The sequence below is a fragment of the Pezoporus wallicus genome, unplaced genomic scaffold, assembly GCF_028554395.1.
Source record: "Pezoporus wallicus isolate ANWC-B61680 ecotype Strahan unplaced genomic scaffold, APGP_CSIRO_Pwel_v1 contig_5069, whole genome shotgun sequence".
In the NCBI taxonomy this organism is placed as follows: Eukaryota; Metazoa; Chordata; class Aves; order Psittaciformes; family Psittacidae; genus Pezoporus; species Pezoporus wallicus.
Genome location: NW_026642361.1, coordinates 5,489,499 through 5,513,823, shown reverse-complemented (window position 1 = coordinate 5,513,823; position 24,325 = coordinate 5,489,499). Strand labels below are relative to the sequence as shown.

General features: G+C 42.8%; 2 protein-coding genes across 5 annotated transcripts; one reads left to right on the top strand and one right to left on the bottom strand.

Annotated features, from left to right (window-relative positions):
* Window positions 1–294: 294 nt before the first annotated feature.
* On the top strand, window positions 295–8,821 carry GLIPR1 (GLI pathogenesis related 1). The gene is given in 6 exon segments (XM_057429419.1): window positions 295–623; window positions 3,885–4,130; window positions 5,965–6,074; window positions 7,077–7,159; window positions 8,299–8,325; window positions 8,409–8,821. Coding segments are annotated over 6 exon segments (798 nt in total). The 5' UTR covers window positions 295–443; the 3' UTR covers window positions 8,561–8,821.
* An 8,005-nt stretch (window positions 8,822–16,826) lies between these two features.
* On the bottom strand, window positions 16,827–22,297 carry KRR1 (KRR1 small subunit processome component homolog). Of its 4 annotated transcripts, none has more exons than XM_057429465.1 (10): window positions 22,206–22,297; window positions 21,562–21,740; window positions 20,615–20,749; window positions 20,270–20,395; window positions 20,094–20,177; window positions 19,395–19,451; window positions 18,776–18,946; window positions 18,503–18,580; window positions 18,277–18,370; window positions 16,827–16,980 (listed from the first exon to the last, which is right to left on the bottom strand). In XM_057429465.1, the coding sequence occupies exons 1-10, from the start codon at window positions 22,285–22,287 to the stop codon at window positions 16,841–16,843; spliced, it is 1,146 nt and encodes a 381-aa protein (XP_057285448.1). In that variant the 5' UTR covers window positions 22,288–22,297; the 3' UTR covers window positions 16,827–16,840. The 4 variants fall into 4 exon arrangements, with proteins under 4 accessions (XP_057285448.1, XP_057285449.1, XP_057285450.1 ...); XM_057429466.1 differs by having other exon boundaries at window positions 21,562–21,737; window positions 22,206–22,293; XM_057429467.1 differs by lacking the exon at window positions 18,776–18,946.
* Between the last annotated feature and the right edge of the window lie 2,028 nt (window positions 22,298–24,325).

The window sequence follows — 24,325 nt, the reverse complement described above, 5'->3', positions numbered from 1 at the left end:
TAGTAAAAGTTCAGTTATTTCTCATAGCATTTTGGATAAGAGTAACAGCCGTAACAGCAATGCTATTTTAATGAAAAGCAGAAAATATATCCAAAACTGTCCAAAATCCATAGTGATTGCTACGGATGGGATGTTGGGAGCCAATAGAACAAAAACAAAGAAGCCCAAAAGACAGGACAGAAGCTTACCCACCACAGTTGAAGAAAGAAGAAAGAAAAGAGACAAAGCTGCCACAGCTCTGATGTGAACTTGTAGCTTAATTTCCTCATTCTCGCAGCAGTGCTGGTGAAATGTGACTCATTTCCTGCAACAAAGCCATATTCAATTACCATGGCTAAGATAAGTCCAGCCCACAAGCCATCCAAGCAAAATGCTGCTGTGGGGCTAAAACCACCTCTGAAGCATTCTGCTCTTAAAGCTGAACAGACCAGAGGCTGAGAATCATGACAAGCAGATTTTCTGCTTGTGTGCTGGCTTTACTGCACTTCTGTCGTTCCTCTGACTCATATGGACCACAGACATTGCCTGATGTTGGAGATGCAGAGTTTATTAAGGAATGTGTGCAAACCCATAACAGATTCCGGTCCGGGGTGAATCCATCGGCCAGCAACATGCTCTACATGGTAAGGAGATCTTCACGACTTATACGCAAGTGTGTAGCATTTTGACTGTGCTTACACTTCTCAAAGCAACCTCCTGGGATCGTAGAGCTCATAGAGCATAGAACCATAGATCACAGAGCATAAAAAGCAGCGCTGCTTCTTTTTAAAGCAGAGAAAAAGGCTCTGATTATCAGGTGGCTTTATGCGCTTGGGTTTGTGTATAATTTTTCCTGGATTAATTTCCTCATTTGAAACCCAAGATTTCAACCCTCAGTGTTTTGTGCTGTGAAAAGCCTTGACAGCCCATGGTGTAATTTGTGTGCAGACTTAAGCACAACCTTTCATACTTGAGTCAGCATGGGCACAGACTGTTGCCAAAAAGTCTCTCGGAGAGCTTTCTTTAAGCTTTCTTTGCAAAGCTCTCACAGGCTGAGCCAATGGAGCAGCTGTTTCTAGGTACTGGGGCTGCAGGGGAAGCCAAAAAGCAACATACATCAGGAGCAAGTGATGCTGGAGGCACCAGGTCCCACATTGCTCTACATCCCTGCCTTCTCCCTGTCCACATCAGGAGGCAGTATCTGCAGCCACCATGCAAAAAATAGCCTGTTGTAATTCAAAATACACCCAAAAGTGGCCACCTCTCATGTCAGATGGCTCATGACACTTGCCTCCCTGTCGGGTGGCACATGGAAAAGCCAGCAAGGAGGAAGCTGTATGCATAAAGCTAGGCTTATGGCTGAGAAGCCCAGCTCTGATTTGTGAGATGTTCCAATAGCTTGGGAGTTGCCTCTTGCAACATCCATCACCTTTTGTGCTTTGACTGGGTAATACATGAGATTTCTGTGTTTCTCCTTGGAATAATCACAGATCTCTCAGATGGACCATAGCAATTGTCCCTGCCCATGGCAGGGGGCTTGGAAGCAGATGATCTTCAAGGTTGCTTCTAACCCAAACCATTCCATGGTTCTATGATCCTGTGGCTGTCCTAATTCTGATCTCTTTCATTTTGTTCCTCTTCCTTGCTATCTTGCATGGTCACCACCAGAAGAGGACATAACCACATCTGTAATTAGCAACACCCCAACCAAAGTTAAAGCTCATTTACCATTTCTGGTTGTCAAACACTAACAAAGAAGTGCCCACTGGGGAGGGGTAACTGAGCAGTGAGCAAGCTCCAGTTACAAGCCTGACAGGAAACAATTCAGTTTCTTTTCTAGATGTATCTTTTACTTCAGCTTTCTTCTGCTGGGCATTCTGAACTCCCAGTACATATAGCTCCACACTCAGTTTTCTGGAATGCTTTACTAGCCCTGTACTAACAAAATCTTGCTAGGATGTAAGGATGTATTAAAAAAGCAATAGTCATATTTTTAAATTATGCCTAATTTTTCCTTTTGAAAAATTAAAGAACTGAAAAAATAGCAAGAAAAAAAAGCTTCAACAAATGAAGATTATTACAAATAAAATAAGAAATCATGGTAAGTTTCCTTTAAACTGCAATCCCCCCCAATCTTAAGTATGACCTCTCCCAGGAAGAATTTAACGTGAAGAAAGCAGCATAATACATGATAAAATCTGTTATGAAAGTAAAAGCATTGGAATTGAAAACAGCAGATTTCTTCATTTTTGAGTGGCCTTTAGCACTTCAAAAATGAAAAGATGTCTCTCTTTCACAGGGAACCTCTGTCTGCTGCCGCCGATAACTGTCCACCTAGATATATAAAAATGAAGCCTTTCCATGTGAACTCAAAGCATTTCTGTCTTTTGGAAAAACAGTTTTTAAAAGAAAATACAGGACAGAAACTCCTTTAACTGCAAGTAACAAAGCCCAACCATCTGTATTCGTAATACATTTATTATGAGAATGCTGATCTTTTTTTTACCCCAGTGTGACCCCTTTCCCATTCACCCAAAGCATTGCTTAGGTCTGTTCCAAGGCTCATCAAAATCAGCACAAAGAGTCTCATCAGTTTCATTAGGGCTTCACTACAGTCTCCTTTGAGAGATGCCTCACATCACTTTTCACACATTCAATTTTCCCTACCTAATTCAAGAGGGAACTCACCTGAGCTATACAACCAAAACTGAGAAATAATTTATTAGGAGAAAAAACTGTAATTATTATTTTCTTAAATAGCAATGATATCTGTATGCAAACGTCCCTGTTCTGTGCATCAGTTTAGTCCTATCTTTTTGCATAAATGAAGTTTCATAAGCAAATAGTTAAAGATCACCCTGAAATATCAGTTTCTGCATGCTGCTTTTTCAACTCTCAGCCACTTTAAGCATTCGCTCAGAAAAGTACACTTAAAGTTACTAACTTACCTTTAAAATTATTATTAACTAATAATAACTAACTTTTCCTTAGTCATTGTTACTGATCCATTCAAAGCAATTTCCCTAGTCATTCTATTGTTTGCAGAAGCAAGAGAGATATTTTGATCCATATAGAAAAGGAGAAATATAAAAGGTGTCTTTTAAAAACAAAGTCCAATCTAAAATAGTTCAGCACTGCTGAACAACTTCATTTACAAGACACACATTGCAACAAGGGCTACAGACATGTAGAAAATTGCATTTTCCAGGAGACGCAATTCTGTATTTGCTCAATCAAGTTGTGTGTACAAGAAAACACAGCAAAACCAGACACCACCTCCAATGCAAACAAAAGACTTACATAATTCAATTGCTTAAATAAGCACTTTCTGTAGGATTGAATAGCAAGTGAATTAGTCATTCCACAAATATGAATTAATCACTAACATTTGAAGACACTGAACACAAAGATGCAAACCAAGGGGTTGAGTTTAAACTGTCTCAAAAATCCACGTGTGCTTGTGAACTGACCTGAAAGCAGTAGCCTGAATGCATGAGGCTGCATGAGACTCCAGTCTGACTGGTGGTAAGCATACACCTGAATCTCCAGATTTCCTGTAAATTCATTGTTTAAATTACATTAACATTCCCTCATGGTCAGCACAGCCTGGAAATGCACATTGCGCCCCAAAAACTGTGTTTGACTGACAAACAGTTCTTGGCATCCAACAAACCAGACAGCTAAGATCACCCACCACCCCAAAAACTTCTGCAAGTTTAATGAGTAAGTTCAAATCAGAAATTAACTATAAGACAATCTGGCATGTAGCTCTGGAAGTCTCAGCAGAGACAAAACAAAATGAACCCGAAGCATACATGCTACTGAGACCCATCTTCTCCTGAAAGCTGCTCTGAATTGCCACACTGCTAAGGTACTGAATGATTTTCAGTTGTCTTTTTTTGCAGAGTTAGGATCCAGACTTGGCAAAGACTGCAAAAGCTTGGGCAAAGAAGTGCCTGTTTGAACATAATACGTACCTGAAAGAGCCAGGGCAGGCTCACCCCAAATTTAGCCCCGTTGGAGAAAACCTCTGGACTGGCTCACTTTCTATTTTTACTGTGCAAGGAGCCATCACCTCTTGGTACAATGAGGTCAGTGCCTACACTTATGCCACCAATAAATGCAGAGGAGCGTGCGGCCACTATACACAGGTAGGCATTGCCTTTCTCTATCTAAACCAGGAACCAGTGTTGCCATTTTGACAAAGAAACTCTCTGTTGAAGAGGCAATGAATTGTTTTCCATGTGCTGTAGTCTTGTGTTAAATCTGATATTCTCACAAGATACTCTCACGTCCCCATTTTAGGGAGGAAAAGAGTCACTGTATTATTATTTTCAATATGACAGTTGTATTTTCTTTCCAGGAAGAAAACAGGTCAGCCATCAAGCAGTCAGATTTACCCAAGCAGTGTCCAAACAACAGGCAACAGCAATGGCTTTGGGCTGCAATGCACGGGGGAATGAAGTCCCAGCTCTGGCAGGCAGCCTTTACATGCCAAGGGCTGGGGAAATACCAGCACGTAGAATGCTCTGCAAGCATCACATGCACATTTTTCCCAACCATGATTCCCAAAGAAAGAGGACAAGTGAGGGAGAGGAGTGCCCTGCCATGCAACCCTGCAATCGCTAACCATGGCTATGGGAAAACAGGACAGCTTGCAACAGTGGCTCTAGGGATTAGATTTTTACCTGAGGCTATTTAATACTTTCTGCAGAGACACACATACACATTTAGTACTTGAAGAGGTGAGCTGAAGCTAGTGGGGAGGCTGAACAACACATGCACGTACTTGTATGCAGAGAATGTATGTGGATGCAGGATGTGTGAGAGGTGACAGTATGTTGCTTTTAACCTTGCTCACAAGGACAAGGCAAGATTGAGCATCTGGAAACTCCTGTGAAAGGCAGCTTACCTGGCACTAAGGCACAGGGCTGTTTACCATGTTGTTTGTAGAGGAGCAGCCCAAGTGCTTGCATGGGTACCATAAACACTTGCCCAGCATATGCCTCAGCTGGTAGCTGCTTGGGACGGGGAGGGTCAATCACGGTCCTCAGGGATGCAGGTGTCTATGGCTGATATCAAGGACAGCCTCTGCTCTGCCACTGCACTGAGAACACCCTCAGGAGCCTGAGGATTGTTCCTTTTTCCCAGAGCTGGCACCAAAAAGGCACAAACAGAAAGGCCAGGCCTCCCCTTTGAGTCAGTGGAGACATGAGCGTGTGCCTTCGTCTCTTTGTGCTGCCAGGATCTCTCTACATCTCTCCATAGTCAGTCACTGCTGCTGTTGATCACCCTCAGGTACTGCTGTGCCCTCGTCTCCCCTCTGTTTCATGGGGTTTTTGTCTCCAGGACTGCAATATTTGGTTGCACTGTAATCTTTGAGTTGGGTATAGGATGCTGGATTGAACTGCACAGCTTCTGGTAGACAGAGGATTGCTAGATGATGCCTCTAGATTATCTTAGTCATTGGTGTGATGCTGAAACGCAGGTCTACAGCCCTGATATGCAGCTCCTCCTGCTCCTCCCATAACATCAGTGTCTTCCACCAATTTGCGTATATGTCCCCACTGGATTTAGCACAGGGGCAATCAGCTCTCTTTGGGGCTATAGCAGATCACATAGCCTTTCTGCAGAGATTTGATCTGATCTCCCCCAGCAGGAAAGACAGAAAGCTAATGGATTACCTTGAAGCAAAGGAGATGAACTTCACCTTCTCCTTTGGAAGAAAGGAAAACTGCCTGTTACAGTTATTCTTCCTTTCAGACTCATTTTAACAATATCTAGCAAATAGGGCAAAACAATCAGGCATTTTTTAGAACAAGCTGTGATTTCGAGATCCACCACTGCTGCTTTTCCCCATGAAGCCTGCCCAAGGAGTGCTCCTCAGCTGATTCACTGTGATACAGAGGAAGGCAAGTCATTTCCTTAAAGCTTCAGATGCTGAAGCAAAGCCTTTGTGACCAGTGTACCCATCTGTCTTTGCAGATTGTTTGGGCTACAAGCTACAAGGTTGGCTGTGCTGTCCACTTCTGTCCCAGGGTGACGTACTCCTCCATAACCAGTGCAGCACACTTCATCTGCAACTACGGGCCAGCGTAAGGTTTTCATTACAAATACCATTTCACAGGGCTTGGGTCCTGCCCCTTCCCTCCCACAACATGCAACTTTATTAGATCAGTCCATCTATTTGTGTCTTTTGTGGTACGAAATGGTCCTCAAAATAGAGAAAGAGGTACACCTCTGTCCAACCAGCTTTTTCTTTGCTGGTTGAGGGCCATATATTTGAGCCAAAAAGCAGTGGCACTGGTAGAAAGGGTTAAATACAAGATGCTGACATGAAAATACTGAAGTGATCAGTTGAAAATGAATCTCTTGTTCTTGAGTGCCAAGATGGCGTCAGACAGATTGTACCAGCTAAGGTGAAAGCCAAATGTCTGAAAACATTTCCACATGTGACTGCAGAATGAAGCCTCTGGGTCAATGGTTTGGATACATATTGAAGAGTGCAATGCTTGCAGCTGCTATCTTAGCAGCTGAGGGCTGGGGATTCTCAAGGCAAAATCTTATCCAGAGGTCCTTCATATGCATAGTCATCAGGCTACCCAGCCAGGGTGGTAGCTGGTGCCACTCATGCTGCTGGCAGAGGGGGCAAGCAGGGGAAGACGTGCATCTCTCGTAAAAACATTTACCAACAAATGGATGAAATCAATACCTATGAAAGATTCTCCAGCACCAGAGATTCCTCTTCAAGGCTGAATACTCACATACACAGGTAACTAAACCTGCTTTTGTTCCCATAGCCAGAGTCAGCTCTGAGAGCCTGCAGTCTCTACACATAAATTACCCAGCTTTTAGTCTATTTTAACCCCCAGGTTCGCAATACTGCTGTGTCCAGGTTCTGAAAAGACAGGGTGCCCCCATTACACTTAACCTCTTCTGCTTCACTGCACGTCTTGTGCAGTCAGACAGGGACCATACAAAAAACCATCTCTGTATCAACACAAGTTAAGCAAAATCCAGGTTAAAACTAATTAGTGGTAGGTGTTCACACTTTTCTCCCAAGGGCAGTTTGAGAGCAGTGTTTCTTTCCTTTGTAGTGGGAATTACCCAGTGCGCCCATACAAGACAGGAGCAGCATGCAGTGACTGCAATGGCGAGCAGTGCATTAACCAGCTGTGTCATAAGTAGAAGACAACCAGCCCTCCTCCCCAAGCACACGTAGAAAGGGAAAGAGCACACAAAAAGATACTGGCAGGAGGCAGGCACAGTGCCCTCTTGATCCTAAAGATAGCCTGGAAAACTGCAGTCAGAAGCCAAGTGAGCAGTGATGGACAAAGAGAGGGGAGAATGCTGGCAAGAACCTCTTTTCTACCCCAGGGAGTGACAGGATGGGGTATGCTTTTTGGGTGCTGGAGAGTATGTTACAGGAGATAGAGTAGCTGCAGTTTAAGAACTCTGCAAAAAGTTACTGCCTGCAGATATGGGAAGCACAGAAGGGGGTACACATCCCCTCCTACAGGCTCCAGGTTATTATGTGGTGCATGAGCTGTGGCTTGAGCTGGTGCAAGTCCAGGCAAGCCTTTCCTTGCTGTGCCACTGTGGGAGGGGAGAGCTGCCATGGCACTGGCAAAGCTGCTCGCTCCAGTGAACATCAGGCTGGCCATCTGCTTTCCCCTAAGCACCAGGAGAGAGCCAGGCTGACATGCCCTTCATGGGGACACCGTGCTCAGCCTGAGTCCCTAGCAGCCCACCTGAATCTCAACAACTTGGCTCTGCAATGGCTGGATGGAGTCGGGAGGGGAGAAGAACTTCTGTAATACCCACAAGGACAAGGCACTGTGCTGTGGACATCTGATGGGGAGAGCCGAGGGTAGGTTCGAGTCACACATTTCCTAGTAGTTGACCTCGGATGAACTAACAGAGTGGGAAGGTGACGTTAAAACACCAGCACTGCAGGAATGAGGGGGAGTCTCTGACACATGGGGCTGTTGAATGTTAGCTGCAGGTTGAGGATCTTACATATAAGGCACTGGGCAAAAGGCAGGGATCCTGGGAAGCACGCCCTGGGGAGTGAGTCTTCTCTAGGCCAGACAGTGGTGGGAGAAGTCAGCATAGTGTGATCAAGTGCTTCTCAGCAAAGCCTGGAAGCCATTGGAGGCTCTCACAAAGTCACTGGGTTTTTCCTTCTTCCTGGAAATAAGCACAGCTCCCGTAACTGTTTTGTGAGGCCATCCTGATGTTCACATTTCATTGCCTGTTTAGGCTCAAATTGGTTTTAATGTGTATGTTTGCTTACGTTCACTTCTTTTCTCTCTCCAGGAAATGCAGAGCGTGACAAAGTCATTAGTAAGTACCACCAGAGTTACTACTTCTAAATGTTGTCCTTGGTACAGTTATACTTGAAAACAAGTAACTTGTTTTGTCTATAGGTGATTCCAAGTGGTATCCAGAGTGGGACAGATCTCCATGTGATGAGTACTGCATCGTCATTATTGCTTTAAGGCCACTACTTCTTATACTGACAATTCTGGCCACCTGGCTCCTACCAAAATACTGGTCTGTAATACCTGCCAGTGAGTGACACAGGCAGAAGACCACAAGAGTACTTGGGTCAACTCATCCCTTCCATGCACATTACCAGCAGCACAAAGATTGGTAGAGACATTGTTTGCCTCCAAAGGTGATTCAGAGGTACAGAAATACCACCTTTACTGCAGGCAGCAGCTGGGAGAGCTGATAAGCAGCTTTCTCACTGCTCAGAGCCAGTAACTGGTTTTAAATCACTCATGTATTTAGTGGAGTGGTGTGAACAGGACCCGATAGCTGGGGGAGCACGCTGCCCAGGAAGGTGCCCAACACGCTCTCTTAGAGAGGGCTAGAGGGTGCCCAGCCCAGGAGCCTGGCCCCAGGCAGAGCACTCCCCTCTCTCATTCCTCTTGCCCTCTTTCCTTGGATGTTCCTCCAGCAAGATACAGAGCAGCCTGGAGAGGTTTTTATTCACACTTATTTTTAAAGACTTTGGGAGCTCTGGCATTTGCATCCTGGAGCAAGCAATGTATTTCCCATTTGCCCTGCACTGGGGCCACTGGCACTTCTCTTTGTTTAGGATTTGGTTTTAAACATGTCATCTGTGCCAAGATATGGCTTCACCTGTGTTTACACATGATTAGATATCACTGCAATCTTTCCTGGTATTTTTTTTTTTTTCTGATCATAGTTTTTGACTGCTGTTTCAAACAATAAATCATTATTTTCCTGCTTCCCATGTATGGCAATTGTGTATTTGCAACATGAGCTAAAGCTTAACTGCTGGTGCATAAAATAAAACACATTCACCTCCAACCTGTACAATGCTGAGAAACACAATGCTGGTAAAGAGGGCATAGAATCACAGACTGGACTGGGTTGGAAGGGACCTTAAAGATCATCTAGTTCCAACCCCCCTGCCATGGCATAAAACAAATAACATCATGCTATCCCCTTTAGTCACACCTTTCGTTCAACAGCTGCCAAGGAATGAGTCTCCTGGAAGCCGCACATCTGGAGCAGGCAGAAAGCAGTGAGGACAGTGGCTGTGTTCAGCTGGGCATGTCCTCTACTGGCTGTAGGAAGGGTAGAAGTAGCAGAGCTGCACAACCTCACAGCTGGACCGTAGTGATCTGTGTCTACACATGCAGATGCTTCTGCACCATGCCCTGTGCAGGAAACAGACTTGCTCTGCTGTAAAGGAAGCCAAAAGCTCCCTTGCCACTTGCTGTCTGGGGTACTGCCCTGGCATGTACCTGTCAGTGTTTCTGCACACCCACTCCTGAGCCCACCACTGGGGTAGATCTTAACTGAAAACACTGGAAGTGGGCCCCAAAGTTCCTCACATTATTCTTCCAGGTTAACCGCTTGCACTAGAACCATCTCAGCATCACAGCATTCCCTGAACACACCATTTTTCAAAATGCAAATATGACTGGGGAAAAACATTACAAATGTTGCCCTTCATGTATCTTTATATTTGGGTTGTTGGCTACCAGAGCCCCCATAGACAAGACATCACAGTTGCAGACAAATGAGCAGTTTCCTTTCCACACTCCAGTGACCATGGTGGCAGAACCCATAACGACCTACCTGTGAGAGAGCCAAGCTCAGTTTTGTCTTCCAAACTGGGCAGATTAGGATGTTTTTTTAAAAAAATCCCCATTGCAAAAGTAAGAACACGGGTATATCTCTTAAAAAGAGCAGCTGTTTTCCTCCCCACTTGTTTTTTGCCACTCTTTTGTGCGGGAGCAAAGCCACAAGCTCCTTGTACTTCAAAGTCCCATCTGAAAATGAGATGGCAAGCAGCACACGGACAGCAGGACCTACTCTGTACACTCTGTTGCCCAGGACTCCCTCCCTCCTTCAGTCTGCCCCACTGAAGCCATGTGCATTTAGAACAGATCCCGAGATCACAATATCTCTTATTGCAATACGTAGATGACATCTTTATTGCAACAGAACAAAAATCGTTATGCATAAAGGTGACTATTGAAATCTTAAACCAACTAGGCCTGAACGGGTACAAGGTCTCAAAAGAAAAGGCACAAATTGCATGCACGACTGTGTTGTACTTAGGATGTGAAATTTCACCAGGGCAGTGAAAGCTGGGAATAAATCGCATAGAGGCAATTTGTGCCATTCCAGAACCGTGGAACCTACATGAGTTAGGAACGTTTTTGGGTATGGCAGGGTGGTGCAGATTATGGATAATGGACTATGGACTCACTGCTAAACCCCTGTATGAGGCCCAAAAATCACCTGGTTTTGTTTGGAATAAACCACAGAAAGAGGCCTTTAAGAAACTGAAAGAGGCGTTAATGAAATCTCCAGCTTTGGAACTCCCAGATCTGACAAAGGACTTTCAGTTATTCGTCCATGAGAGACAGAGATTAGCGCTGGGAGTGTTAACTCAGAAACTTGGGAGCTGGAAGAGACCAGTAGGATATTTCTCAAAACAGCTGGACGCGGTAAGCACGGGATGGCCTCCATGTTTGAGAGCAGTAGCAGCGACTATTGTTCTAATACAGGAGGCCAGAAAACTGACTTTGGGAAAACACATGGAAGTGTTTGTACCACATACGGTGACAATCGTCTTGGAACAAAAAGGGGGGTACTGGTTATCCCCTAGCAGGATGATGAAATATCAAGCATTTTTAACAGAACAAGATGATGTAAGCTTAAAGACTACTAACCTGTTAAATCCAGCAGCCTTTCTAGGAACGGACCTAGAAGGAGGGACGCTTGAACACAACTGTATAGAGGTCATCGAGCATACATATGCAACTAGAACAGATTTAAAGGATGAACCTCTTGAACAACCTGACTGGGAACTTTTCACAGATGGTAGCAGCTTTGTGGAAAATGGAACACGGTATGCAGGATATGCTGTAACAACACAGCAAAAGATAATTGAAGCAAAAGCGCTACCTCCTGGAAAATCAGCACAACGGGCTGAACTCATAGCTTTTATGAGAGCACTGGAACTGAGTAACAAAAAGGTAAATATCTGGACAGATTCAAAGTACACGTTCAGCGTAGTACATATACATGGAGCATTATGGAAAGAACGAGGGCTTCTATCTTCTCAAGGGACTAATATAAAATATCAGAAAGAAATTTTGGAATTAATAATTGCTGTGCAAAAGCCTAAACAGGTGGCCATCATGCATTGCAAAGCGCATCAAGGAGGAACTTCAAAGATATCTGAAGGAAATACATTGGCAGACTGGACAGCTCGACAGGTGGCCCGGAAGGTATGGAATATGATGGCACTGATACCTCTCAAGGTAAGCCCACTCCATACCTATATCTCACAAGATCCAAACTATTCAAAGGAAGATGAGAAATTGGCAGGACTTTTAAAGGCTCAAAAGAATTACTGTATATAACAGTAACTGGACAAATAATAGTGCCACCAGCTATAATGCGAAAAATTCTACAGAACGAACATCAGAAATGTCATTGGGGTGCAGAAGCATTGGTGACTTATTTAAAGCGAGGAATAATTTTCACACAGATGTTAACCATGGCAAAATCAGTAGGGTCAAAATGTGAAATTTGTTTGAAAAATAACCCAATAGTAAGGAAACAGGTTGAAATGGGAAGGATCAGAGTAGGGATGGAACCAGGAGACTATTGGCAAATTGATTTTGCGGAATTACCAAAGACACAAGGGTACAAATACTTATTAGTAGGGGTTGACACCTTTTCTGGATGGCCGGAGGCCCTTCCCTGTCACACCAGTCAGGCAAAAGAGACAGTAAAGTGGTTGCTCAGAGAAATTATTCCATGATTTGGTGTTCCTTTAGAAATATCATCAGACAGAGGCCCACACTTTATCGCAACAATAGTACAGGAGATAAGTAAACTGTTAGGAATATCATGGAATCTACATACTCCCTGGAGACCTCAATCTAGTGGGCAGGTGGAAAAGATGAATCAGACAATAAAAAGGCAAATCAGTAAAATATGCCAAGAGGCCAAAATAAAGTGGCCACAGGCACTGCCCATAGCCTTGTTGAGAATCAGAATAAAACCTAGAAGTGGAATGTCAGTAAGCCCCTACGAAATCCCCTATGGAAAACCATATGAGGCACCAGAACCTAATCCCAATACCCACATTAAAGGGAATCAGGATGTTTACAATTACGTGCTATCTAACCAGACTGAGAAGCACCCTGGTGTGGAAAATCCAGTGCATGACATTCAGCCAGGAGATCAAGTATACATCCGAAATTGGAATGAGGAACCATTAAAAGAACGGTGGGATGGACCTCATCAAGTACTATTAACAATGTTCACTGCAGTAAAGGTAGAAGGGGTGGATTCTTGGATACATTATACATGGGTAAAAAGAGTTCCAAAAGTCTGGGAAACACAGATACTAGGCCCTACGAAACTGAAGCTGAAATGTAAATAAGATGTCTGGGTTTTGTTACAAAATTTTGATTGTCATTTGGTCATTAACACAATTGACATTTAGTCCTATCTTAGGAATTTCTCAGAAAAATGGTTTGACAAAACAAGATGCCATTTTGACCTGCAAGTTCACGGAAACCATTCCGATGGGACCGACACTTATAAAGGGAAATGACTCGCAACAGTGCATGGACTCATTGAATCATAGGAGCAGTAACTAGGGAACATCCAAAGTACCCCACACCTCCACCTACCTATCAGGAGACAGCTACCTAAGAGAATGAAAATACTTGCTTAAGTTAAATCAAGTATTTTCAAAGGGGGGAAATGTTAGAGAGGGTGAAGTTTTTACAGTAAAATAATTATATAAAATAGTAAAATGATTATATTTGAGAAATTTATAAATCAATAGTGAGGCTTTGTATATTAGGAGACACGTTGTAACTTTGCCGTTTTGTATCATAGTTACTCTGTAACTAAATGTTACAATGGTAGTCTTGGTAGCAAGAGCTAAGATAACTGCATATGGTGAGGGGAGTTATGGGTGTATGTATTGTAAAACTCTACCCAAGCAGAACCTAAGTTTAAGATAGCCAGAAAGGGCATACCAGAAGCATCCTGGTGAAGATAAGAGAATGCTAACGTCCGGAAGACGACTGGGACCTAGCCAAGTAGAGAAAAGGTGAAGAGGACAACCTGAGGAAGACTCCTTACTTCATCAGGGCGACCACCAGAGGGGGCTGCGCAAGCGCAAAGGAGGCTGATGTCGTAATAGACTGATGTAGCAATCCTTGATGCCTATGTATTAGTCAATGATATAATCTGTGTTGAATATGTATTAGTTACGAAATTTTTAGTGTATAAATTGCGAACGCAATGTGACGGGAGTCGGAACCAGATTTGGGTGCGTACCCCTGGTTCCCGGCGCCTCAATAAAGCACCTCATATAACCATCCCGGTGGTTACGTGTTTGTCTCGACGCTAACACTACTACTGCAAAGGGAAACGGAGGAGAGGAAAGAGCATACACTGCTGTGTCCAGGGACCAAAAGTGAGCTCAGCAGGAATCTCCCCTGCTTAGTTTAATCTATGCTTGGTCTCCAGGGCAGCAAACAGAATGAAAGTCCTTAAAGTTCAAAACATTCACAGCAGTATCATTTAACTATTCTTCAGCAGCTTTCAGGAAATACCATAGAAAAGCTTCATTAAGAAACCTGTAAATCACTGGAGCTTAGGGGAAAAAATATCCCTAAACTTTACAACATGGTATCTTTCAAACAAAAAACGCCTGTAAGTCAAGAAGCGAAAGCTAAACCAGTACTGCATCTCATTTTAAGGACATCCAAAAATCCCTATATTTAACTCTGATGATCAAACCACTCTGAGCTGTTCGCATCTATCTTACGGTTTGTGCCCATGAATTCCATGTGATAAATGCAAAATATAGCCTTTGGGTACATTTTTGTGAGTCTGTAAACTCTAAAATCAGTTTAAGGAGATAATTTGCAACAGGTCAATCTGTTCTGAAAATACCAACAAAACCTTTAAAGCCTTCCAAATCCATTTTATTTTCTATTCTTTACTTTTTTATACAAGTGTTAGAACTGGTAAGCCACAGTTGGTACAAAAGCACCAACAGTGAGCCCATGAAGCCAGTTACTATCCAGATACGGGCTTTTAGGTTTGGTTTAACTTGTCTAGAGGAATATGAGTAAGCTTGCTTCATTTTCCAGTGTAAGTTAATCCTTGAAACTTGTCAACCATAACAACTGAAAAAGATTAAAAACAATGGGAAGCCTTTTCACCTCCTAACAACAGAAGGACAAGACTTCCTTAAGTCCGTTAAGAGTTTTACCAGGATGGGATTTGACAGTAAAGCTACACAGTGCCTCAGGTGTGGGTTCTAACTTAAAAAAGCAGACTTCCATGGAAGTATATATAATTTGAGGCTAGGCTGCCACCAAACTGAGGTATCTTTTCCTGCACTGCAACTCAAGACAACCAGGCACCTAGCAGATGCAGACTTTTGTAGGGTACTTTCAGCTAGATAAAGGTTCTTGAAATGAAATGCCAACCTGCAACCAGTCCTACACTTGTTTTCAACTTTTTAAACAACCAACAAGGGAACACCTGTGCCAGACCTTTGCAGTGAAAGGGACCTCTTCCAGTCTAATTTAGAAAACCAAGGACTCTCCCTCCCCCAGGACACCCATGCTCCTTCCCTGGCTATGGTCAGACTCATCCTTACTGGCTTCTAGCTCTGCACTCTGAGGCACCCATTTGCACTGTGAGAACAGGATTTAAACTCCAGTATTGCAGTGCCTCCTGTTGAAATTAGTCCTTTCACTGTTTGAGAGATTTGAACGAACAAGCTGACACTTAACTTCCATCTCCCCTCTACACAGTACAGTCAGTCAACTACTGCTTAGTTGGTGTTTCTAAAAATCTTTTCACAGTGCTGTGAAAAGCTTTTCATAATGCTCATCACTAAACCCATCAGCTCAATAGTTTGTGACTTATTAATACGATATTCTCAGTGAAGTATCTGTTAAACTAGTATTTTCCTGATTCCACAAGTAATTAAACTGGTATTTATGAATAATGCAGAGCAATGTAAGCATCTTTTTTCCTAACAATTATGTGCCAATAAATGATCACATAACTGAAAGGCATGCTACAGCTAATGTTATCTCCTGCCCTAAAGGGCAAGCATCTCAGCTATTTCTCAATGCACATGTACTGGCTATTTAACCACATGTATTCTAAATTCTTATTTATACATTTAATAAAGGAAATAGCTGTGTTAGGTTAGTGACCTTTTATTTGAAACTAAGAGCAGAGAGCTGCAGTATTCTAGTATAATCATTTCCACTGCATGTGCAGATCATCAGAATTCCAAAACTCGGCAAAAGCACTCCAACACAATCATTAAATTGGTGTTGCTTTACCACCTCCTAATCATTACATTTGCTTCTTTAATCTCAGATGTATGAAAGAAGCAACATCTGCTCTTTCAGTGAACTTCATCACAATTTGCATTTTTCAGGAAACTAAAACCCTCTAAACTTCCTTTAAAAAATAAACCTCCTTTAAAAAAGGGGAAGGGCATCAAGAAAAAAGAAAAAAGAAGAAAGAGAAACACAATTTCTTAGACTTTCTTGCAAGCAAGAAATAAATTAAGAATATATTTAAAGAAAGATAACAAGACTTTGTGCTTTCCCTGCAGCACATTCTGTGTGGAAAGCCACTTGCTTTTGCTTTGTACCACATTCTGTCCAACAGCCTCCAGGATAATGCTAATAAATTAAGTTTATTAATGGCATTCAATTAAGATTATGGTTTATCTAATTCTCACATGAAGCTGTAAACTTGTTTCCTGGAAAACAACATGGACGCTGTGCAACAGATGACTAATTAAAGGATTTAAGAACAATGTATTAAAATATTTATTAACACCAAGACACACAAAAATAATCAGCTTTCACAGAAACAAAAGCATAATATAGTAATAAATCTTGCCCATTTTCAAAAGTTATCACCATAACCAAGGCTGCATATAGTCTGGTAGTCTTTCACAGAAGAAGAACCTTAAACTTCCACAGAGCTCTCTGACCCTAATGTTTTAACATCCTGCACCAAGCTCCTGAACGTTTCTATCACAAAACCTTCCCTTAAGGCAGACAAGTATTACCCAAATACACTCTCTTATTTTCTCAAACAACAGAGCAGTGCAGATTTTCTTCACCAACCCTGGCAATTCTGCATAGCTGCTTTAGGTGCACTAATTAAACTGTACTTACGAAGAGAATGCTCTTTCTACCTAGTCGTTTCTTGTCCAGATTATACTGATAGCAAGATATCTCAAATCTTCCAAGTGTGAAAGTGTTCATTAAAGAAAATCTTGGGTGGTGAATTACTTTTTCTTTTTTTTCTTTTCATCTGCTGCCATTTTTAATTTTACTTCTTCCATAGGAAGTGCTCCTAATTTCTTCTTCTTTGCATTCTTTACCTTTTCCTTGATGGCTTCAATATCAATTTTTTTCTCAGTAGAGGCTACATAGTAAAAAATACAAAGACAACAGAAATTAATTTTACTTTTCTCTAAATTTCAACAGTCTACAAGATGCAGTACACTGCATCCAGCAGCATTGCCTTGGACTCATTTTATGTTCACTGCTGATTTTATAAACTATTCTAATAATAATTTTTGTTGAAAACAATATTATACACTAAAATTTCTTTCAACAGAATTCAGAGAACAGTCATATAAATAAAAAAATCAGAAAAAGCCCTATACAGCTGCATTTGAACAGAGATGCTACATGCCAGATGTATGAATGCCTGTGTAAGAGGCTTCTACAAAGGAGTGCCAGGGTTAAGCTACAAGTTAGGCACTTAATGCCAAGCAACATGAATAACCTACTCTATACTTAAGAGATAACATTTTTATTTTAGAGCGTAAGCCATGAGTCTGGATCCAACTCTCCTGTCTCACAGAGTCTTTTGATCTCTGTTCTTCTCTACAAACTACTTGCTCTTGGAAGACTTAAGGATTTCAGGTCAAAATACTTAGCAGCTAGAAAAGCACAGTATTTGAAATGCAGCAGAGTCTCTTGCAGGATGACTGAAAATTCACTGCCATCACAAAAAAGTACTGTGTCAATGCTGCAGAACACAGGCTTTTTGATAAAAGTGAACTTTTCAGTTCATAAGAAACTGTGTAATATATGCTGTGAGAATACGTAGGTAGCACAGCTAATACAAAAGATTCATCACATACCTAATGCAGTGAATGAGTACGTAGTATAATCAATGAATCTGGAAAACTGAAGACTTGTATCTTTAGTGCATAAAACCCAAATTATTGAGAACACAAGTTCTCACTCTGCATACAGGGTGGTTTTGGTTTAACTTTTAGAAAAGCTATTTACCCTATCTTATACCAACATTTACCTACAGTGTAAGTTCTCAAGTAAGTATTGCTTTTGGGTTTCTTTTTCTTAACAGAAAAGCTATTTGAATGCAAAAGTTACGGCAGCTTCACTACAAGACTGAAAGCAAAAAAACTCAATGTAACCAGAACTGAGCTTGCCATCCCAGTATCTCCATTAGGAAAATGTTCTATGGGGAACTGTCATTTTATAGATACAGAATTATGGCCTGCATGATCTACCGTCTGTCCCTGGCAATTACAGGCATGAATCTAATCACTAGGATTTTTTTTGCATGACTTTTTTTATTCCCTACAGCTATACCTCTGCAAAATTCACTCAGCCTAGGAATCAACAGCAGATGATTTTAGAGGTTTTAGAACAGGGAAAAAAAAAACAAAAACTGATCAACAGTTACCTTTCTTTGTTTTCACAGCTGGCTTTTCCTTTGGTGGAATAAAAGCTTTGTTTCTTTCTTCTTGTCTTTTCTTGAGTGCATCTGCTTGCTTTGCCTAAAGTTACCAATAAAAAGGCCAAACTATCAGTAGAGCATGGCAAAAGGGACACTCAAAAAGAAAAAAAAAACAAAACAAAACCAAACCAAGCAAGCAGTCTAACTGAACAGTGAGTTAGAACAACTTTACCTTTATCTCTTCCACTCGCTTTCGTTTCTTCTGTCTTTCTTTCAAGAAGTATTCACCACTTGCCAATTCTTTATCAATCTGCATAAGACAAGTGCCAGGGAGCTTTAGGTTATTATGCACTATAAGCCAGACGTACAGGCTCAGGAAATCAGAACTAGATGGAGAAGGCCTCCCAGCCTCATTAGCAAGAACATGATTTCAAGTTGAGCTATATTCCTGCACATATCTATATTGCCCTATATATATTTATAACCAAATAAAGCTTCATCTGACCTGGCTTTCCGGCTGTGGAGGTGGGAATGGCGTGTACTCCTTCTTGGTATTTTTCTTCTTTGGCTCCTTGCGTTTTTTCAAGTTCTTCCGCTTGAACTTTGGCAAAAATCTGTCCCAACTTTGTGACCTCAGTACAGGATCTTTTGCTAATTCCCTTTTGATCATCAAAGTCTTCAGTAGTTTTAGAATGTCGCAAAGAAGTTATTAAAAAAATAGTATTACAGTAGTAGCCAAGAGCTCCAAACTATGAGTTTTACTAATCTTTCTTAGAATGAATGCGCTACATCCAAATCTTCCATCTCTCACTTCAGTATAAGCAGAGGGGTTTAATTATGAACAGCAGACCCAGAAAGACAGGTATGTCTCAAAGCAGGGACGGAATGTATTGGAGGAGGTGCCTCAGTTTAAATAAGCAAGCATCAAGCAAACAATCAAAGTTTATAGATGCTATTCCTTTGATGTTTTCTGAGATGCTGCTAATGATATTATGGTAATATATCCTGGTACAAGTCTCAAAAAACAGGTTACCACACAGCAACATGGAAATTATCAACATATAACTCTCTGAAAAAAAACAGTACTTTCTTGTAAGCAAAGATGCACAGTGGACCATGCTAACCTTAATATTATATATGGGATGTATATTCTTCATTGTGTCCAGAACAACTTTTCTGACCTGTATTTAAGAAAAGAAAAAAAAAAAAGAACAGAAAACTCAGCAAGTATTTTGTATTCTAATTAATTAAATTACCGGGTATATGATCTTTCTTCCTCTCCCAGCCACTACCCTTCAAAGTAGGTAGATTTAAAAAGCTACCACACATGGTTAACCAGAAGGCACAGCACTTCAGAAATAGCAGTAATCTTGTCATGTTTCTAATACACTCCAGCACACCCTACAAACATCACTTCCATGTTACCATGGATTTTATGTGTCATGAAAAACTTGGTTTTGATGAGCATTTTTCTCCTACATCATTACTAAAAATGTATTATATATTTTTTAAGGTTATATATAATGAATTCTGCAGTATTTTCATTATTGCACCCCTTATGCAAAACTACCAAAAGTCTTGCTAAAAAAAAAACAACAAAACAGTAGCTCACACATACTTTTTTACTTCTAAGACAGTAAGACCTCAGAGTCGAAGCAAAATCCAGCAGCTAAGATGCTAAGACTACACCCATTCACATAAAAGTATCTCACACATAGCTGAAAAGTCAGTGAGATATTCCTGAGATTGCCAGATTTTGCACTTGAGCCTGGAACAAAAGTCTTTTACACAAATGGCTCATCTGCTCATCTGCCTCCCCTTACCTCTTTTAGCCCACTGAAGGGTCCAAGAGCTGAAACAGTGTTGCCTTGCACCATAATATAACAGTTTGTTAACAGTTCCAGGGCCTACCAAAAAAAAAAAGAAATTAATTAAGTATAAAGACCTTGCTCAAATTTGGGTCTAAGAATTGTCTGGTTACTACACCTATAGGAAATACCTTCAGAGTAGATCCTTTTGGCCCAAGAAGTCGTCCTCTTCTTTTTATAAAAGTGTCTCGCTTCCTCACCAGAGTGCCTATTTTAATGATATCACATGCAACATCATCCTGAAGGATACGAACTGCCTGAAGAGACAAGAAGCGGGCAACATCATCCGAATGTATCATTCAGAAGAGTCAAAAGAATACTTCAGTTTCTTCTTCTCACTTTGCTTTAAGATATATTTACTTTAAATATGTATTTTATTTTACTTGACTCACTTGAAAATCCCACATTTTGAAAACATACTATTTTATAAGTATTACAACTGAATTTGATACAAGCTTCCAGGATTTAACTCAGACCTGTTCAAATGGAACACTTCTTGCCAGAAGTTTTATTAAATCTCTAGCCCTGATGATTGCATATGGATCAAAAGTCTTCTTAGTGGTAGTGACAGTCATGCTTCCTTCAATTAGATCCAGCGCTGCATTCACATACTGCAATATTTGAACATAAATAGTGAGTCAGCCTCAAGATCCTCAGAATTCATCTTTGGCAGTAAGAAGCTCACAAACAGAACACTACATACAGAATACAGATCCATTTTCCAAAATTCCTTAAGTGATTTTCAGCTTAAGAAAATTTGTACACACTCCTTGCAAGAGGATGTGGATGATCTCTTCTTCTAAGTAAGAGGACAGAGGTAACTGCCCCAAGCTGCATCAGGGGGAGTTTAGGTTGGATGTTCAGAAAGATTTCTTCACTGAAAGGGTGCTCACGCATTGGAACAGGCTGCCCAGGGAAGTGGTGGAATCACCATCCCTGGAATTGTTCAAAAACCATGCAGACTAGGCCCTCAGTTGCATGTTTTACTGGTGGACTTGGCAGTGCCAGGGTAAAGGCTGGACATGACAATCTTAAAGGTCTTTTCCAGCCTGGCTGATTCTATGAATAAAAACGAAACATATGCGTCACAAGGCCCAAACCAGCGCCTCCATTGTCTCCCTGAATTCAGGCACAACAAAGTTGTCAGTGTCTGGATGCTGAGACACTTGCTGCTTCAGAGAGATTTGCTGCCAGCATCTGTAAAGATGTTAAGAACTGCAAGTCCGGCTACACTCTGTATCTTGATGCCGATAAAAAATTACACTACCAATTCTAAATGCAAGCATAGTAGAAATATACACAAATACTGTATCAGAAAAGCATTTGCACTTTTTTATAAGCTTGATTTGCACATTTTTATAAACTTAAGACCTGTATCTCCTAAAAGATACAACATAGTCTCACAATGAGTAAATGTTCATACATGTTCACCCAAGGCTTTCTGGACCAGTGGCCAGCACTCTTTCAAGTACGCTTCTCTGTACTTTGGGAATAACGTTGCAAAACTGCTTTCTTCCAGCAGCCCTTTGGGATTATCCTCTCTTGTAAAGGCTGGCTCTTTCCATCCATCTGGCACGGTGAGAAGTTCAGATTCATCAACTGCTACAAGTATAGAAAGAAGAAAAAAAAAGGTTGTTTTGCATCTCTTCTGACCTCAAGGTTAATTTACTGCTTTAGGCTATTTATTTATCAAAGGAATTTTCTCAGCTGAGATGCGCGTTGTGGATGGCGTATTACATAAGAAGAAGACCTAGGCTGAGGCGAGCAACCAGAGCACTATAACGAGAGGCACATCACCACAAGGCCCCACCGCTGTGTGGCCCCTACACCCACAGACGCCTCTGTGCCAGGCAGGTCGGGAAGCAGCCTACCTTCCCCACGCTGCCTCTCGGCTTACAAGAAACCGCAGCCAAGCTCCTCAGCCCCCGGCTGTGTATGGAAACCGCAGGGACCCCTGACGCCGGGACAGAGCAGCAGGCCCGCTGCCACGAGGTGTGCAGCCCGAAACCCGAAGGCTTCCCAGAAAACCAGGTACCAGCCCTGCGCGGCCGCTGAACCTGCTCCTACCTGCGGCCGCTTTCTTTTTGCTTCTATATTTCGGCTTTTCCTTTTGCTTCGGCCCGGCTCCCTCAGGATCATCATCCGCCATCTCTGACCGTGCTCTGCCTCCCATCACGCGGAACCGGAAGCGGAGTGCACCGGAAGGAGCGGCCACCATGGCCGCGGTGCATACCAGGAGCGGTGGTCGCGGCGGGCCTGAGGGAGAAGCGGACGGGGTGCTAGGGCGCGCTGCAGTGGCTCAGTGGCAGCTATGGTTTGAGTGGCTTTATCTTTTGCATGCAGAACAACACGCGTTTTCCTACCGGGTTCTTCTCTGGGAGCAAAAGAGTGGAAATATAGCGGGTGCGAACAGGCAGGGATGCGCTCTGCCGCCAGTGAGGGGCAGTGCTGGCCACTGCTGCTTGTGAGCACAGAGGACTGCCGCAGCTCCCCTCAGGGTCCCTTTACCCCAAACTGTGCCTGCGCCTGGGCGGCAGCGGCTCCTGTGAGTGCAGCGTGGTCCGTCTCCAGCCAGCGGGATCTGGTGGGGGGGTGATACTGATGGAGACCTTGCTCGCTACCCCAGGGGGGTTCTGCATCACCTTTTGGATTCATTACAGGCACAGGCCCTAAGAAACTCAGTGCCTTGGTTGAGGTGAGAGGCATATATCAAGTCTCTTCTTACCCTCCTCCTCATTCATGTGAAACATCTTTTCCAGCCACATTCTTCAGATTTCAATTTCTATCACTATTATGCAAGGTAAAGGAAGAAAGATTCAGCATCATCAAAATGTACTCTGAAGCACATTGATAAATAGTTGAGGTACTTGAGTGCTCGTAACTAAATAAAACATGTTCCTGATGAGACCTAATTATGCAGTTGAATAACATAATCTGAGGTTCTCAAGGGGATGCTTCGCATCCTCCTCTCTCCCCCTTCCTGTATGTGTAACTGAGCGTTTTCTTCAGTCAAAAAAGCAAGACAGTGCCTTCTTCACTCTTTTTCAGGGATCATGAAAAGCCAATAGAGTGAAGAACTGGGAAAAACACCTGCATCTCTGCAGTAGGATGGTGTTGTTCTTGGCAGGTGTTCATCAGAACTGTTTATAAAAGCCTGCACTCTAGGTTATTTAATTACCATCGTGATGAGAACGAAATTCCTATCATGTGATCTACACATAAATATGGTATTAATTCAGAAATCATTTTTTACACCCCTCCCTTGCCCAAATTTGTCTTTGAACCTGACTGCTGTCTTTCCTAGCCTGCTCCATCTCGTAGCCCTGTACCCACACCATCTCCTACAGTGAATGAGACACCACGATCCCTACTATGTGCAAGTTTGCCATTGAGATCATGCATGGGTTTAGCCATTTATTGCAATGTCTGCCTGCCCATGTATTTCAGTCAGGTACAGCTGTGGAAGCGCCTGTGGGCCTGTGAAGGACAGAGCATCCCACCGTGGGGCTAGGAGCGGCACTCCAGTGATTCACCTTCTGCTCTGAGGACAACGGGGAAAAAAGCGGGAAGGGGAAAGCAGAAGGGTGCTGGCGGGTCCCTCCGGCCGTTTTGGGTTATCCGTCCCCGATACCGCTAGATGGCAGGACCGCTACGCTAAGAGGAGCATCCCCAACGGAGCTGCAGCCCGCCCTTTGGTTTCTGCTTGAAGGAGGAAATGGGGAGAGATGGAAGCGGTGGAGAACGTGCTCCCGCTGCCCCGCTGGCCTGCCTTGTGTGAAGAGACTGAGGTCCTGCTCCTGCCTTGCCGACGCCGGGCTTTGGATGCTGTATGCCACTGACAGAAGGGTGCAGTGCCCTGGGCGCGCACAGGGAGGCATTCTCTCAGCTCCTGCTTTCTAGGCTGATATCCCCTAGCGCTGCACAGCCTATATGCTCGGGATGGGGGTCCTTCCCGGCTGTAGGCACCCGATCCATCCGAAGGCAGGGATGGGCCACCCAGGGAGGTGTTTCTCCTCGGAGAGGTAGCACATGAAGTGCACAGTGCTAATCTTACCTGAAAACTGGCCAAGTGTTGTGGAAATGCAGCAAAGCAGATTTGGAAAGGGTTTGGGGGAGGACAAGTAGTTTAGTTCTGTACTTGTTTGTAGCCTGGCTCCTCCTGTGAGTAAGATGCAACCCACCAAAAA